At 41.8% G+C, this 16,516-nt stretch overlaps 1 protein-coding gene and 1 pseudogene across 1 annotated transcript; both read left to right on the top strand.

Annotated features, from left to right (window-relative positions):
• Positions 1-3,001: 3,001 nt before the first annotated feature.
• On the top strand, positions 3,002-7,840 carry LOC139645476 (uncharacterized; annotated as a pseudogene).
• A 2,318-nt stretch (positions 7,841-10,158) lies between these two features.
• Positions 10,159-14,289, top strand: LOC139645472 (glutamine synthetase-like). Its single transcript, XM_071521192.1, has 6 exons — positions 10,159-10,542; positions 10,731-10,880; positions 11,570-11,716; positions 11,888-12,009; positions 12,619-12,818; positions 13,244-14,289. The coding sequence occupies exons 1-6, from the start codon at positions 10,374-10,376 to the stop codon at positions 13,542-13,544; spliced, it is 1,089 nt and encodes a 362-aa protein (XP_071377293.1). The 5' UTR covers positions 10,159-10,373; the 3' UTR covers positions 13,545-14,289.
• Positions 14,290-16,516: the final 2,227 nt, after the last annotated feature.

Raw genomic sequence — 16,516 nt, 5'->3', positions numbered from 1 at the left:
CCCGTCCACTGCCAGGTAGAAACACTGCACTGGAATCTGAGAGAGAGGAGAGAAAAGCAGCCGCACGCACACACATACACACACACACACACACACACACACACACACACACACAGTCGTAATTCACGTCCAGGTGGGAACAGCAGCAGGGATGGGACTGTCATGGTGAGGACCGAAGCAGAGCAGTTCGATGAATTACTAGTGATGCACTCATGTCTCATTTCTACTGAACTAAATCAAACTGAAGTTGATCTGCACTGCACTGTGCTGGCCTGATCACATGCTTGTTGTATACTCATTCTGCTATTTTGGTATTACAACTAATAGTGAGGAAACATGAGACCAGGGACAATTGCATGTGGGCATGTATTTAGTTTAAACTCAGGACTGAGGATTACAATGATGTATGCACGTAACACAAGGGGGCGTAACAGTATCTCAAAAGGGACAAACTTAGGCTGTAAATACACAACAATGCTTAGTTCTGGAGCTGCAGTGGAAAAGAACAAAATGTGACCAGAGCTGATCTAATATTATTCAGCATGTGAACAGGACAGACAAACTGAACTGATCATAGGTAACGACTGCTCCTGACCAGTCCTAGAACGCTAAATGCGTCTTGAGAAGGAAAACGCCACTCCACCATGTCACCTGCAGGACTCACTGCAACTTTTTAACTTGAGAGTTTAAGGTTTATTAGGCTGTTTCTATATTATTTACTTTTACCTAATTTATTTTCATTTTATACTATATTTCTTTACTAGACCTATATTTTTCTCACTAATGATCTCTGTATAAAATGGATGGGTGTGGTGAAATAGAGTGGTGTGCTCCAGGAGAGGGGAACACAGAGTTATGAGATAAAAAAAAAGTCTTCTGGTGCTGAGGGAACCATGAAAGAGACAAAACACTAAATGGGTGGCATCGGCAATTTCTGCAACTGGAGTGGTGAGCTAAAAGCTGACGTGCTAATGTACAAGTTCAACGATAGCAGAGAAAGTTTTGAAGACAGACGCCCAGCTTACTGAATTCTTCTGGACAGGTAACTAGTTATGTTATTTTGCTATATTATCCAGCTATTTTATCTTGTGGTGTGACTTTGTGTAAGTAGCCCGGTAGGACGTTTGTACATCAGTACAGTAGCATTGGTTTGCGCTTTTATTTTGAGTGACTGTGCTCCATTTTTAATAATGTAAACAGTACGTTGTAATAGGTAAGCAGCTGTGCTAGTTACGTAACAGCTAGTCGATGTAGTAGCCTGCTGGTAGAGACAAAGCTAGGAGAGCTAGCACCATAGCCGGTTAGAAGCAAAAGCAAAGACAAACCAATATGTAACGTTACCGGTTGGAAGCGGGTTTGAGTAGCTACGTTGTGAGTACGTAAAGGAGGGGGTTCCAAGATGTTAGAATACACATTTGAGCCTTCTTGAGCTGTCGTGGGTCTAAACGATAGCGGTGAGGGAAACTGCTGAGATTCCAATGCTACATTTACTTAGCCTGAAGCTAGAGGAGGTAGCTGGTGAATGTTGCTGTCTGTAGGTTCCTGCCGTTACAGTTATAACAGTACAGCCTGATGCTTTATACTGTTTTGCATGGTAGTCGTTACTGGAAACTCCAAATCTGGCCTCTACATGAATAATGCCTTCGATACGGCGATCATTCATATAGAGGGGATGCTAACGCCATCCTGTGTCTAGGTAGCGATATAGATCTAGCTCACTAGCACAGTTGTAATTTCAAGGAAACCAATTTAGGTTACAGTAACACAACTGCCGTTACGATGCTTTAAATTATTATTTTTTTGAACAAGCTACATGTTTTTTGCAGTTACGTGAAAGATCGCTGATCGCCTAATAACATCCACTCCCCGGAAACTTGGATTGCAGACCATGGCTGCGCCTCCTGCTTCCCTTCCCTTCCCTTCAGAGACTCTCTGACAGGTGAGCAGAACTTGCTGGCAGGCTAAGCTTTGCTAGCCCTACCACTGCATTGCATGGCTTCTTACATAGCTTTGGAAACTATGCTTACATGTGTTAGTGCCCATGTTTGTACTTTTTCTGTAATTTGATGTCATACCATTATTTTTTTTTAACACAGTAACAATTTTAGTCATGCTTTTGATTGTTATAGGGTTTCCATGAATAAGTTCACATTTCAGAGATCAAAACCCTCTCAGTGAAATGCTGCTGTCAGATATGTAATTGTGATATTCTTTCAAAAGGGCAAGGTCCACCACCATACAACATTCTTCCTGCACAAGATGGAGGCCGTCTGCACAGCCAGTCCTACCTGACCCTACTGAACACTAACCCAGCTTTGGAGGCCACACCTTCTGTCTATCTTTGCACACTCAAATTCATGCAAAATTCATTATTCAGAATTTCATTTTTTTAGTATGACAAATTCACTGTTTTTTCTTTAAGAAAATCTCCCCAATTTCGGTTTTGTATAGTGTTATTTTGGAATAAAATAAGATCCTATACCAAATGTCCTGAAGTGTCATCTTTCATGCATAATTAGATTTACTGAAATCACGTTGGGAGTATTGTGTGTGGTTTATGCTGTGAATGAAAGGCAGATATAAATGTCCTCATTTATTACAAGTAAAACCAAACATCAATACAAAAATGTGCAAATGCAGTAAGAAAGCAATCCTAATTGCAGTGAAATGAATAAACCAAATTGCAGTGCAGTGTTCTTCTATACTACTCTATAGTAGTAGTGCAGAACAGCACGTATTGTAATTACACCCAACTGTAAACAAAACCTACATATTGTCCATGTGGATCAGGATACTTATCACGGATTCTCCAGGCGCAGCAACTGGGAATCACAAGCCTGTGTCTATGTCCAAGTGTTCCATACTGCCACACAACAAATTGTCTATAGGCTGTATATCAAAATTGTTGTCTTCCCCTGGGTTAGGAAGGTCGACAATGGCCCGGATGTCACCCCATATCCTCCTGGCGAGGCGCAAAATGTAAGCATGTATGTGTGGTAGCATGGAGACACAAGAGTCCGGTAGTTGGCCACAGCACGTCTTCTCCAGATCTGTGGGCATCTCCTGCAGACGCACCAACCAGGTTGTTGTGGGACACGAGGGTCTGGCAGAGGAGCAGATGAGGAAGATGAGGCTTGGGTCCCGTGACAGGCACAGCTCAGGCTGTTGGTTGACTGCCTGCCTCTAGCAGGACCTCCGCTACTTCGCCTTCTTCCCCGTCCCCTGGTCCGTCCAATATGACCACCTGATGTACTTGGCACTGGAGTGTAGTCATCATCAGAGCCAATGCTCTCTTCTTGGTAGCTCTAATAATGAGAAAAGTTGTTACTTTATGATATTCGTGGCTATTTGGCTTTGGAAATATTTACGGCTAGTTTAATTGTTTATAGGGAATGTGAAGTTGATGTCACGCCGTGTTGAATTTTGGGTAACTGACATAATTTTGTTTACGCGCCATGTTGTGAGGATCCCGCTGCTTTTCTGTTCATGAGTTGGAGGCTGTTTTGATTTTCTGTCGTGATTCTGAAAAACGTCGCCATGGTAGGTCAGAGCTGCTGTATCAAGAACTGCCATAGTAGGTCAGACGATCGTTCAGGGAGAAAACTGGACAACGGAATACGTTTTTTCGCCTTTCCTATGTGGAAAAAACACGAAGGGAAGCAGGTTGAGGAGGTGACGAGAAGACGCCGGATGGTGTGGGTAGCTGCAGTAAGAAGGAAAGACATTAACATTCCTGCATCAATGAATGTGTGTTCTCTGCATTTTCAGTCGGGTGAGTTCTCTGGTCTCTAACTTTGACCTAAATTGTACAATATTTTCATTTTCATTTTTTATATTTCTTAAAAAATACACCTGCTCTCATTATCTTTCTTATGATGGTCTGTGAGTTTTAAATATAAGTGTGTGTGTGTGTGTGTGTGTGTGTTTGTGTGAGTGTGTGGAGCAATGGTTGAAATCAGAAAAACAGGCAAATATAAAACCACAACAAATGCTCAGGGATGCAACGTATTTATTACTTAGGCTACTTATTATTGTCTGTCCTGCCAGGCCATTTCATTTAGTTCTTCTGTCAGCATGAGATGTTGTTGAAATGATATTAAGATTTGCATCATTGTGTATAACCTACAAAATTGCTGTATTTACAGGACAACCAGCATATGAAATGCTGGACACCCATCCTGACTGGATGCCATCTTTGCTTTTGGGCCATGAAGTGAAAGTGGCACACAAAGAGAGGTTTGCATGTCAGTTAAGGAGACACTTAAAACATGAGAAGACTGGGGACAGGGCAGGAGAGGAAGTGGAGGAGAAGGTTCAACAGGAAGCGGACGAGAGGGTTCCACGGGAAGCGGACGAGAGGGTTCGACGGGAAGCAGACGAGAGGGTTCCACGGGAAGCGGAGGAGAAAGCACAAGAAGAAGAGGAGGAGGTGGCACAAGAAGCGGAGGAGAGGACACAACTGGAAGCGGACACGGCACAAAATCCTGATGACCAGAGTGTAGAGGAATGTGTGCTCTGCAAATCTAGGCATGATGAAATCATGCCTAGAAATCAAGCATTTCAGGACACAGTGAGTGTTTTGTACTCACGCTTGTCTCCACTGGTGCATTGGCCAGACAGAGAGAGTTTATGGGTCAGTATGCCGCACCAGTTTGTGGAGACATTTGAAAATCGTGTCGCTGCCATTGTGGACTTGTGGCTTTGAAGTTTTTATAGAAAGACCATCCAATCTACAGGCAAGGGCACAAACATTTTCAAACTACAAACACAGTCACACACTGAAATACCTCATCGGCATTACTCCACAAGGAGTTATTTCTTTCATCTCCAAAGGGTGGGGTGGGCGCACTAGTGACAAACGAATAACAGAGAACAGTGGTTTTCTAGACAAACTACTGCCAGGTGACATAGTATTGGCAGATCAAGGTTTCGACATAAAGGAGAGTGTGGGAATGATGTGTGCTGAAGTCAAGATACCAGCATTCACAAAGGGTCGGCATCAGTTGGATGCGGAAACAAGATGCATTGCACATCTCTGAATCCACGTGGAGAGAATTATCGGTCTTGTACGCAACAAATACAAAATACTGTCTTCAAAAATTCCAGTCAATATGGTTCTGCCATGTGAGGGTGAGAATGTGACATTCTTAGACAAAGTTGTTGCAGTTTGCTGTGCTCTGAGAAACGTGTGTCCAAGTGTTGTGCAGCGATTGCTAAAAAGTACGCTGCAGCCCTGTGCATTTGTTGTGGTTTTACATTGGTCAGTTTTCCCAATTTAACACACACACACACACACACACACACCTATGTTTACATTTCACAGTGTATGATAGATGAGAACAGGTGTATTTTCGATGCAATGAAAATATTGAAATTATGCAGGAATAAAATCTGTGACCACACACCATACTGTGACCAACTGCAGGGGACACCGTAAATGGACACTGTTAGAAAAAATGTACTGTTGTAGCTCTGTCCATGATAGTAGTTCCATTACCTGTGTTGTTGACCCTCAGCTACACTAGTCATAATCTCAGAGGTTGAACAAAGCAGAGGTCATGTAATTGTATCTCCCTGAGAATCCCCCCGCCCCCCCCCCCCAGTTTTAAAAGGCAATTTGACTAGTAGGATAATAATTGCTGTTGTTGAATTCATGGTTATGCAGACAATATGGAATTACAAGACGATAAAGCCATGCTACATGAGTCAAAATAAATTTATTTTTAGTGTTTTCAATGAACAGATTGCTCACAGATTGCTTTGTTAAGGCTCTTGTTTACATTTTTTTTACATGCCTTGTTTCTATTGTTTGTGAAGCAACTTTTTATATAAGGCTATAATAAAGACTTTAAACGACTGTCCTCTGTTTATTTAAGTACAGAGTGCTTCCACAAAGATCCTTTGTGAGATCACACAACTTGCTTATTGACCATAACTTAAGCTTGACTTTAAGTCAAGCTTAAAAACTTTAACCTGAGGAACTACACATAAATAACTTTGAAATCACAGGTCAGCTCAGGTCAGGCTGTAATGCAGCCTTTAACCCTTTTAAACATGAGCAAATTCACCTGATGAGCAAATGAGCAAAAAATTACCATAACATCATTAAAAAAATAATAATAATGATGTAATAAATAATAATAATGTAATATAATGTAATAATTACATAATAATAATGAATTAATGCAAAATAATAATAATAAAAAATACATTTTCAAGAAAATTACCAGAAAATAAGCAAAAAAAACCCAAAACTGAAAATTAGCAAAATAAATAGATAAATAAATAAATATAAAATAAAATAATAAAATAAAATATATTAAAAAATTACATATTTAAAAGTCAGATCAGTGATGCTGGATCAGATTTCTTGTGTTTAAATGCTGGCGTTTAGACGCCTTTGGTCACAAGCCCAAAACTTTAACCTGAGGAACTACACATAAATAACTTTGAAATCACACTTCACGTCTAATGTTTATAACATTGTTATGCAATAACATGTAAAATAACTCTTAAGTAACAGCTCATGTAATGTCAGTTTTAATAGCACATTTACTTTGAACAAGAGGGACAAAACCAGACATCGTCTGCTGCAGGGGCATCCTCAAGTCCGACACATTCGAGATGAAACCACTGGACTCTACAGTTTTCATTTTCGCATGCCACCATGTCACCTTTCTCTTCAGGTCCATGACACAGACACCATAGTGTTTTCTGTTTCTTTGTACACTGCTTTTTAACTCTGTTACTGGCCTTCCTTACATCATTTTGCTGTATTTCTCTTAGAGGCAAAGTTTTGTTGCTCACTGATGCTCGAGAGACTGTTTGAGTGAAGTGTTGTGCAATGAGCTCTGGGAGGGACACCGCCATGAAAAATTGTTGTGCCTTCTGTAGGCGTGCCCTCCAAAACTCAGGGTTTGGTTCTATGCGCAGAACAACACAGTCTTTGTGTCCAAACCACAAAATTGCAGTAATTACTGTCTGTCACAAATATTTGTGTTTGGACTTGTGTGTAATATTGGTGACCTTGTTTCAATTGTACCTCTCCATGGCATCGCTCATGGCAGAAGTTGCTGTCTTTGGCCAAAAGTGCCTCTTAAATGGAGTTGTTTCTGTACTTGGAAGGACACTTAATTTCAACACAACCTTTCCCACAGCAATTGCACCTCACTGTGCCATCTGGTGATGCTCCCACTTGAGGGAAAGCCGGGTTTTTGAAAAACCCACATGTTGCAACCTCTTGGCTGTTGTGTTGTTCCTTGGTTTTTTCGATATAGGTCTTCCTTGCCTTTTCTTCATGTGTTATGCCCCAAGTGACATCAGCTGTGGTACATTTGCTGTCCTTAGGATAGCAAACTTTTTTGACAGTTGACAGAGCTGGTGACCTGAGATCAGTAGCATAAACAGTGTGCATATTAGAGGCGGTGATCCTGCCTGCTCGAGCAGCAAACCAAAATGACGATTTCTGCTGTTTCCGTGTCCTCTTTTCAATCTGTTCAGCCTGATCCTCTGAAATATCAGCTTGTTTTTTTAGTGCCTGGCAGTGCTGTTCCAAAATTGACAAATTACATCCATCAAACCTGGTGTCACGTAGGCAGAGAAGGGATTTCAGATTTGTGACAGGCTGCACAGGGACTCTGAACAGTAATGTGGCAGCACACTCAGTATAGCAGATTTGCCACCTGCTTTATGGAGATCAGCGTAAAATTGTGTTAGATCCGAATGTGTAGGTGATGGTGTAGTGATCTTACTGGCACAAGTCCTCAAGCCAGGCCTGTTGTCAGTCTCACCATCCAGAAGACAGTTCAGTGATTTCCGTGTGGCAGCAGCAGAAGTGTAATCAATCTTATGGCCCACCGAAGCATGCACTTTGTTCACATTACTTGGTAGGATCCAGTATGCTGGTTTGTCTGTGACGGTCGTCATTTCCCTGCACCGGATAGTTGCTTCCACTTTGAAAAGCAGGGCCCCAACGTGAGTGCATGTCTCTACAACATCAGCCATGCATGTACAGTGGGCTGAGGAAACTTCACCAGTGGAGCTGATGATAACCCAAGCCTTCAGAGGAACCTCGCTGTGGCGCTGGGAGTGCATGACATGTTGCACAACAGAAATGTAATCAATGACAAATCATGTATGAATTATAATTATAATTATTATTATTAATTATGAATGAATTAGAGATGAGTAACAGCAGGGACCCTGCATACAAACCTAAAGGATCTTCTTTTTATGCACACACTGTAGGACTAACCTGTAATCCATATCTACTCGACATAACCAAATACTAAACATATCTGCCCACTGCAAGTAGAAAAACCCACGTTTTTTAACAAGGTCCAAGATTGTAGCAAATCTTTTTTATTAATAATGCGACTGATCAAACCCACTGCCTATGACTCAATAAAATAATCACATAGCTGAATGTTTTTGAAAGTTTTTTATTTTGTTTGGTTTAATAATTGGGCCAAAAAGAGGAGTGCCACCTTACCTTTGTGAGTATGACTGTGCTCTCGCAGTTTGCCGGCTTGTGAATTAACAGATCTTGCACCCAGCGACTGCAAAACTGTTCATGAGCTTCTAGGGATTTGTAACTTTTAAACTCACGCAAAGTGTATGCACTCAGTCCAAAAACAAGATAGTTTACAATGTCCAGGTATGAGTGGAGGTAGTGCATTGGGGTCTGTAATCCAGTCTTGGGCTGCCAAGTCATATGGATCGATGTTGTTTATCGCTGTTAGTTTGTCCAAATAACGTTGTTTGGCATTGACATTCAATTTCTCCCGGTAGGGTCCCTCTTCTTTTTCTTTTCCCTTCTCCATCTCCTTCCATCTCCATGACAGACAACACAAACAAACAGGTGTGACGTACCTTCACATTTCCTATATAGGTAATGCTATCGTAATCTAGCTAACGTTAGCTCGCTAACCTACTTGGCTGATATACCGCCTACGAGGAAACTTTATTCATTTCTCAAACGTCTTTAGCTTACCAAGCACAATTACACTCATTTCTGAGATAATATACAGCGTGGCATATATCTGTGAGTAACATGTAAATGCTCAATGTTTGTTTTTTTTAATACCAGCGTTTCTTCTTACCTGGGAATCACACATCGATCAGTAGCTCAGTTCAGTTGACAGGCGAACTCATGAACGCGCATGAGGCTCCTTTGGGGGGGAGGCGTTACGAACGAGTGGGAGGGGTTACGGGGCAGAGGGAGGGAGCAGAAAGGCTGTGTATGTTCAAATTCTACCTCTGTCTTGCTCTTTTCTCCAAAGTTGCCTACCCCAGCTTTAAATAATGTCTCTGTGGCGATTCTAAGCATATATAATTGTTTCTGTTGTGTATTTCATTTTTGTTTAGTAGCCTCTAGATACGATATGAATGCGATATGATAAGATGTGATTCAATATCATGGAAAAGGTTCCATTTTAATTCTACATCCTTTGACACTGGTTGCAATCTAGTAGGCAGACTTAAATCAACAGAATCCAGTTACAGCAGAGAAAGATTTACACTGAATGGGTCCTTTAAATGACCTGATAACATCCTACTTGGAATCTAATTTGTTGTTGATAGTAAAAAAATGTGAAAATCAGTCAACTCAACATAATACTTTCAAACTGGCCACAGTGTTTACTGATAATGCATTGCTGCAGTGTTACATAGTGTGAAGCAGGTAGGCGACACTTTCTCCTACTGCCTCATACTGCCACACTGTTGTCCAGTGGCTTTTCTTATTTAAGTGGGCACACTTGGGGTTTATAGACGTTTGGTGATGCATCACAGAGTTTTTCTCTGTTGTTTGACATTCTCTGATATTTTGCGTTCTCCGTTCGACAACGAGGGAAAAAGTTTTTATCTGCCTGAGGAGGAGAGGAGCCTCTTCCCTGCTCACAGACTGACAGACAGGAGGGAGGAGAGGAGCCGCCTCCCTGCTCACAGACTGACAGACAGGAGGGAGGGGAGGAGCCGGTTCCCTGCTCACAGACTGACAGACAGGAGGGAGGAGACGAGCCGCCTCCCTGCTCACAGACTGACAGGCATGAGGGAGGGGAGGAGCCGCCTCCCTGCTCACAGACTGACAGGCATCAGGGAGGGGAGAAGCCGCCTCCCTGCTTAATTTAAGAGTATTGAATTGTGCATTATGTGTTTTGCTGACAGGCAGCAGGCAGAGACACACAAGCCTAGATAGGAAGAGAGAGAAACACACCGTGCGAAACTAAATTAATTCAGTAGCCCGCATCGATTCAGTCGCGATTTGCTCTCAACTTTTGACAGATACAAGCTGTTTGAATCGATGTAGCCGTATCTTAAATATTTAGATCGGTCATCGATGTGAATAGGTGAATTGTTACACCCCTACCATCATGTCTGTTCTATCAGAAAGACCCGGTTTTAACAAGGCAGCCAGGCAACACTATCTGTCTCTTGCCAAAGGCTCCGTGTGCCTGGTGACTTACATTTGGATTGATATTACTGGAGAATACCTACAATGCAAAACCAAGATTCTGGACACAGAACCAAGTGGAGTTAAAGGTAAAGCAGATTGGGCTCTCCATGCCAGTACAACAAATCATATAGCTCCTGCACCTATTCATTTTTAAAATGTTTAAATTGGGAAGGTGGCTTTGTTCATTTGTACCATTGTATCGTACTGTGTATGAATTATATATATCTGCCTGTTTCATGTGACCATTTCTTTTGACAATGTGCACCCCTGATAGATATCCCAGAGTGGGACGCTTCCTGGTTGAGAGACGGGAGAGTGAACGAAGTCCTTTTGGTCCCGGTCAGAATGTTTCGAGACCCTTTCAACCTCGACCCTAATAAACTGGTGCTGTGTGAAGTGCTTGACAGCAACTGCGTGCCCACGGGTAACATATTACAGCTTTTAACTATGTCTGCCAATACACTTTGAGCTGCAGGACATAGAAGTAGTTTCAGGATGCTATAGGGGTTTTAGTCAGAATTGTTCTACAGGTTTGTTTTATGTACTCCAGATTTGGCAATTACTTTTGGGAAGAGTGCTAGAAAATGTATCTGTTTATCCCCATCTTAGTTACACATTATTTTCATATGAAAATATCTAGCAAGTGTAGAGTCAATTGGATTTACTGTTGTTACAAATGTACTTTATAAAGATTTGTGGATTAGTGTCACAACAAATTGCATAATAATTTAGATTTTAGCCTGTGATTTATGGGTTTGTCTATTAACCAATAAATCAAGTCCAAATGGCTCACCCAGAAACATGATGATGACAAGATGAGCTATTTTGAAAAAATAGTGAGTACTTTAGAAAGTACTTTACTGTTAGATTGTCTAAACAAATTGTCTTACAACCATGTCGCTGAATTTCATATAAAAGGGTGTTATATATTGTATATAACATGGTTCTCGGTTGTATGTCTTGCTTGATACACTGTGGCCCTTTCTTGGTCCTTTCTTGATCGTCCTTATTATATTCATGGCCTTTGTATCGTTTTGCATCGTCTGTGTAATATTTTCTCTGGTTATTTGGGCCCAGAGTGTGATGTTGTGCTGAATTTCTTTTTGCACACAGAAACTAATCAGCGTTCACAGTGTGCTAAAGTCATGGAGCAGGTGAGACAGTTTCATCCCTGGTTTGGACTGGAGCAGGAATACAGACTGTTTGGTTTGGACGGGCAGCTTTTCGGTTGGCCTCCACAGGAATCCTCAGCAACTCAGGGTCTGATGATAAATCTATGTGTGGGTTTTGGACTGAGAGTGATATGAGAGAAATATGTCATCTGTTTTATGTTACTTCAAATTTCTTTTTTGATATTCACAGTTGCAAACTGCAAATTCTTACGATGATTTTTACATTGCAAACTGGTTTTCCCGGTGGTTTTGCCCCCAGGGTATTGCAGCGAGCCAACTAACAGAATGTATGGCAGGGACATATGTACCAGTCACTGCAACGCCTGCCTCTACGCTGGTGTGAAGATCTGTGGCACCAATCCAGAGGGAAAGCCCTCCCTGGTATGCACACTGTCTAATGAGATATGATTTACTGATTTGGTGCCCAGAGGACATTAACCTCCAAACCTGAATGGAAAAGAACATGCAAATACTTAAGGGTTTGAGTTCACAGAATTTGAATGGAGCCTAAGGGCCCTGCCCCACTACAGCCATCAGCTGTCAGCCATGGAAGGAATGATTCCTTTACCAGCACTGAAAGATGCTCCACTGCTCACGTTGCGTCCGCATTGCGTTGCGTCCGCGTTGCGTTGCGTCCGCGTTGCGTCCGATGGCTGCGTCCAAGCGAAAAAATCACTGAGGTTCAATTCTCGATGGCTGATGCACGCGTTCTCCCTCATTGAAATAAAGTTGAATTGATTGTTTTCTGGTGAATCCATTCAAAAGTCAACGCGCTCTGTGGAGCAAGGAGAACGTCACGCTGGCGCAACGGTGATGGCAATGCGACGCAATGCTGGTAGTGGAGCTCTAACGGAATCAAGTGCCAAAGTGAATGTGTGTTTGTGTGGGTTGGAGCAGGTCAGGGAGTTAAACACAGGACCAAACAAGTCTAGATAATCACCTGATTTCTACTGTCTCTGCTCTCTGTGACCGATGTCTTTACCTGTTTAGTGGGAGTTCCAGGTCGGCCCGTGTGAGGGGATTGAAATAGGGGACCATCTGTGGGTGGCACGCTATATTCTGCAGCGTGTGTGTGAAGACTTTGGAGTTGTTGCCACCTTGGATCCCAAACCAATTGCGACGGCCCGTGGCACGTCAGGCTGTCATGCCAACTTCAGCACCGAGGAGATGAGGAGCGAAGGGGGACTTCAGTAAGTGAAGTGTACATGTGTCAGCCCGATGGCTGACGCACTAACCCTAACCTGTTTGTCTTCCTATCGGCCTACTTGTGAGGTCTTTCCATTGACTACATTCTTTCCTTAGCCCCTAGTCCTAACCCCTCTTCACTACATATTAACCCTTACCTAACCCTAATTCAAACCTAATCTTAATTCAAACCTTAACCCTAAACCCAAGTCCTAACTCTAAACTAGCCCCTTGAGTGAGGACTGCCCAAAATGTCCTCCAGCTAAAGGTTTTGAGGACTCAAACTGATTCTCACAAGGATAGAAGTACAGGAACACACCCACACACACACAAAACCCTCAAAACAGTCCAAATTCACATATCACACGCTCCTCCTGAGCCACTTAAAAAATAACTGCCTAAATCCAGTCTATTCCCTGGGAAACCACAGGCACATTGAGGAGGCCATCCGAAGGCTGAGCAAGCGTCACTCTCAGCACCTGCGTGTGTACGACCCGCACGGCGGCAAGGACAACCAGAGACGCCTCACCAGTCAGCGCTGTACCTCCAGCTTCTTTGACTTCTCTGCAGCCACGGCCCAACGCAACGTTAGCGTCCGCATACCTGGCCACGTCAGCCGGAAGGGCCGTGGGTACCTGGAGGACAGACGTCCCGCTGCCAACTGCGACCCCTACGCTGTGATCAGGGCCTTGGCTGAAACCTGTCTGCTGGGAATCACCGGGGAGGATTAGCATGGCAGCCTGAATGGGGAGGAAAGGGCATCTCACACACCCTATAGTGAAAGATGAGTTGTCAGTTGTTCTCAACCTTTTTGATCCACAACCCCTTAAAATGAAGCAATGCCTTCTGGTGACGCAGCTGTAAAGGCAAGCATACTGTATGCAGAGTGGTGAACAGTTCAGCCAAATAGTGATTTTCCCTTTAAAGGTTATTTCAAAGGAGGCCAAGAGGCTGAAAACTATTCAATATTTCACAAGAAAAAAGCAAAAATGATAAATCCTAAAATAACATTATCTTGTGACCCTGTGGATGGTCCCGACCCCCAGTTTGAGAACCACTGCTTTAGATGTAGTTGTACTGTAGCCTAACCTACAGTAAGTGCCTTTTTGCATCTTGCCACAGGGGAAATATTCTTGCAAGTTTTTAATGTCCACTGTCCCTGTTGAATAAAAAAATAAATAAAATACAAATAATGAGCTACAGAAAGTGGAAATCAGCTCTGTTTTTTTGGCAAACACACGTTCTGATGCCTGATATCTCTCTTGTCAAAGTTATTAGAGGTGTTACTCTTCACCAATGACTGTTTCAGCACCACAGACAGCTCCCTTCCTTCCACACATGCAGTGACATTTCCATCAATACAAACTGATTTCTATGGAAGCGTATCGCATGCATAATTCAAATGGAAATGTAATATGTAAAATGGCCATGTAATTCTACACTGTAATTTTAATTTGTCACTTGTATGTGCAGTTTTTGGCTCAAAATAAAAATTCAAATTCAATAATGTAATTTGCATTTGACATTTCCTATACTAGTATTGACATTTCATTTAAACAGAGATTTGCACGCTTTATTTTTAGCTTTATTTAAATGATGATGCAAATTGGAAAATTAAAATGTATTTCTTGAACTGCATAGATATGTTTCATGTGATTATGCAATAATGGTGTCAAAATTATAATTGATATGTCATTTACCTTATATGGTTTTGCACTCTCTAATAGAGTGTTTTACATTTCATTATCAAAGACAATATTATGCTGTAAAGGTGGCAAAATGCAAATGGTTATCCAAATGTAAAAAGCGAAACAGCGCCTCCTGTCTTTGCCATTTAATACACTCGCCACTGCGCTGATTCCCTGGCAAAATGCAATTGCAAATGCATTTCGAGAGGACTGCATTAACATTGTCACAGGCGTCCACCTGTCAGTCATCCCAGTAAGGCGGGTCTTGCGTTGCGCAATCAGAAGTAGTTCACAACGTTGAAAAGGAGAGAAGGCGGGGAGTTCTGTGAAGCTGGCCACAATATCATTTCCGGTTCTGTCGTCGAAGCACATTTTCTTTTCAAAATAAATGCCCGACGAGACTGCCACTTAAAACACGGTGGTGAGTCACGAAATCTCCCTAACTAATTGTTAATAATTATGCAAAATGTTTAAGAAGATCGCCCTTTAATGTCCACGAATCAAGTTAATGCTGAGCTGGAATAACAAATAGAAAGGTAGGGGGCCTACTGTAGAGTTTTATTGTAATAAGTAGTAGGCCTATAATTTCCTCATCGCTTTGATATAATAGAGTAGCTACTTAGAATGGAACTTGGAAATGAAAATGTTAAATAAATGTTTTTGACAACAAAATAGAACAACAAAACGATTTTCTTTAGTTTCAAAACTCTGTACAATTTTGGATAATACATAGGCCACAGAGAGAGAGAAAGAAATAACTGAAATAACTCGCTGCTGCTCTTTTCACCCAAATGTGAATGCATGAAGCTTTTGAGCTCGGCGACGGTTAGGTCATCTTTATTAATGAGCATGTCCTTAAACTGTCCTGGTTTAGTGATGCGAAGCATGCCTTGGATTATTAATAGTATCTCTCAAATACAGTAACTGAGAAAGTCCCTGGTCCTCTAAATCAAGCAGTGCTTCACAATGTAAATAAGTACATATGTAATCAAAACAACTCTCCTCATCACCCTTAGTTACACTAGAAGAATCAAGATTCGGTACCGGTGTAATGCACTCGACGACTTGAAAGAGTTCATCTGCTGTCAGCGTGTGAAGATTCTTCTTTATCTTCCAAGTCAGTCTTTTTCTTTCACTGTCATCCATGTCGTTCTTCTCTTCGTCGACCATGTTTCACAGTTCCAGTCACCTTCAAGCCAGTAGGGCTGCACTCTTCCAGCCAGGATCCCCTTCACTCTCTATGGTCACCTTGGCTGCCTCAGTCGCACACCTGCTGCTCCACCATGCTGGTCATGTGACGTCTGCCTTTGGTTCGTAGGTTAAAGGATCAGGACCAACAGCCGTCGGACGCTGATCCCAGCGGTGCCTCCAAATTTCTGGGGTCCCAGGCATGAGATACCCGTGAACAGGTAATTACTCCTGTTTAAAACAGGAAAAAGCAGAGACAGCAGACGTTAGTTGTATTCTTCAAGCAGGCTCTTCTCTGTCTCTATTAAACATTTCGTTTTCTCATCTAACCCATTTTGTTTCTCTTTTCTTTCCTTTTTTTTTTTATCAAAATAATCTTTCACAAAAATACAAAAATGGATTTCCATAACATCTCTTGAATTCCATATTCACATACAAAACTATGAATTCTCCAGTCTCACGCATCTGAATTAACAAATCTTTTGTAGTTACTATGAATCTATGAAAATTAATCACTAATATAAGGTTGGTGGTTTAAATTCCCTGTGGTAGCTAAACCATATTCAGTCACTATCCTTTTGTAGGCACTGAAATTATCAGGATATCTTTACTTTTAAAAGTATAAATGAAGCTGCCTACTGATCTAAAACAAAAACAACTAAACACAGTAACAGGAAAACTGCTATGGCAAATATAACAGGTAAGTACCGTATGTAGCATTTAGTAAATTCACATTCTAAATTCAGTAATAGTACAACCACAACTCACCCTTCTGAACGTGGCTACAGTGAATTAATCTGGTAACATGTAAACATTCAAATAACTTA

The sequence above is a fragment of the Centroberyx affinis genome, unplaced genomic scaffold (assembly GCF_046629955.1).
Source record: "Centroberyx affinis isolate AG114_WGS23_722 - 3 ecotype Tasmania unplaced genomic scaffold, CSIRO-AGI_Caff_v1 ptg000868l_1, whole genome shotgun sequence".
Classification (NCBI taxonomy): domain Eukaryota; kingdom Metazoa; phylum Chordata; class Actinopteri; order Beryciformes; family Berycidae; genus Centroberyx; species Centroberyx affinis.
Note: the sequence above shows the minus strand (reverse complement) of the source record. Positions and strands in the feature narration are given on the sequence as shown.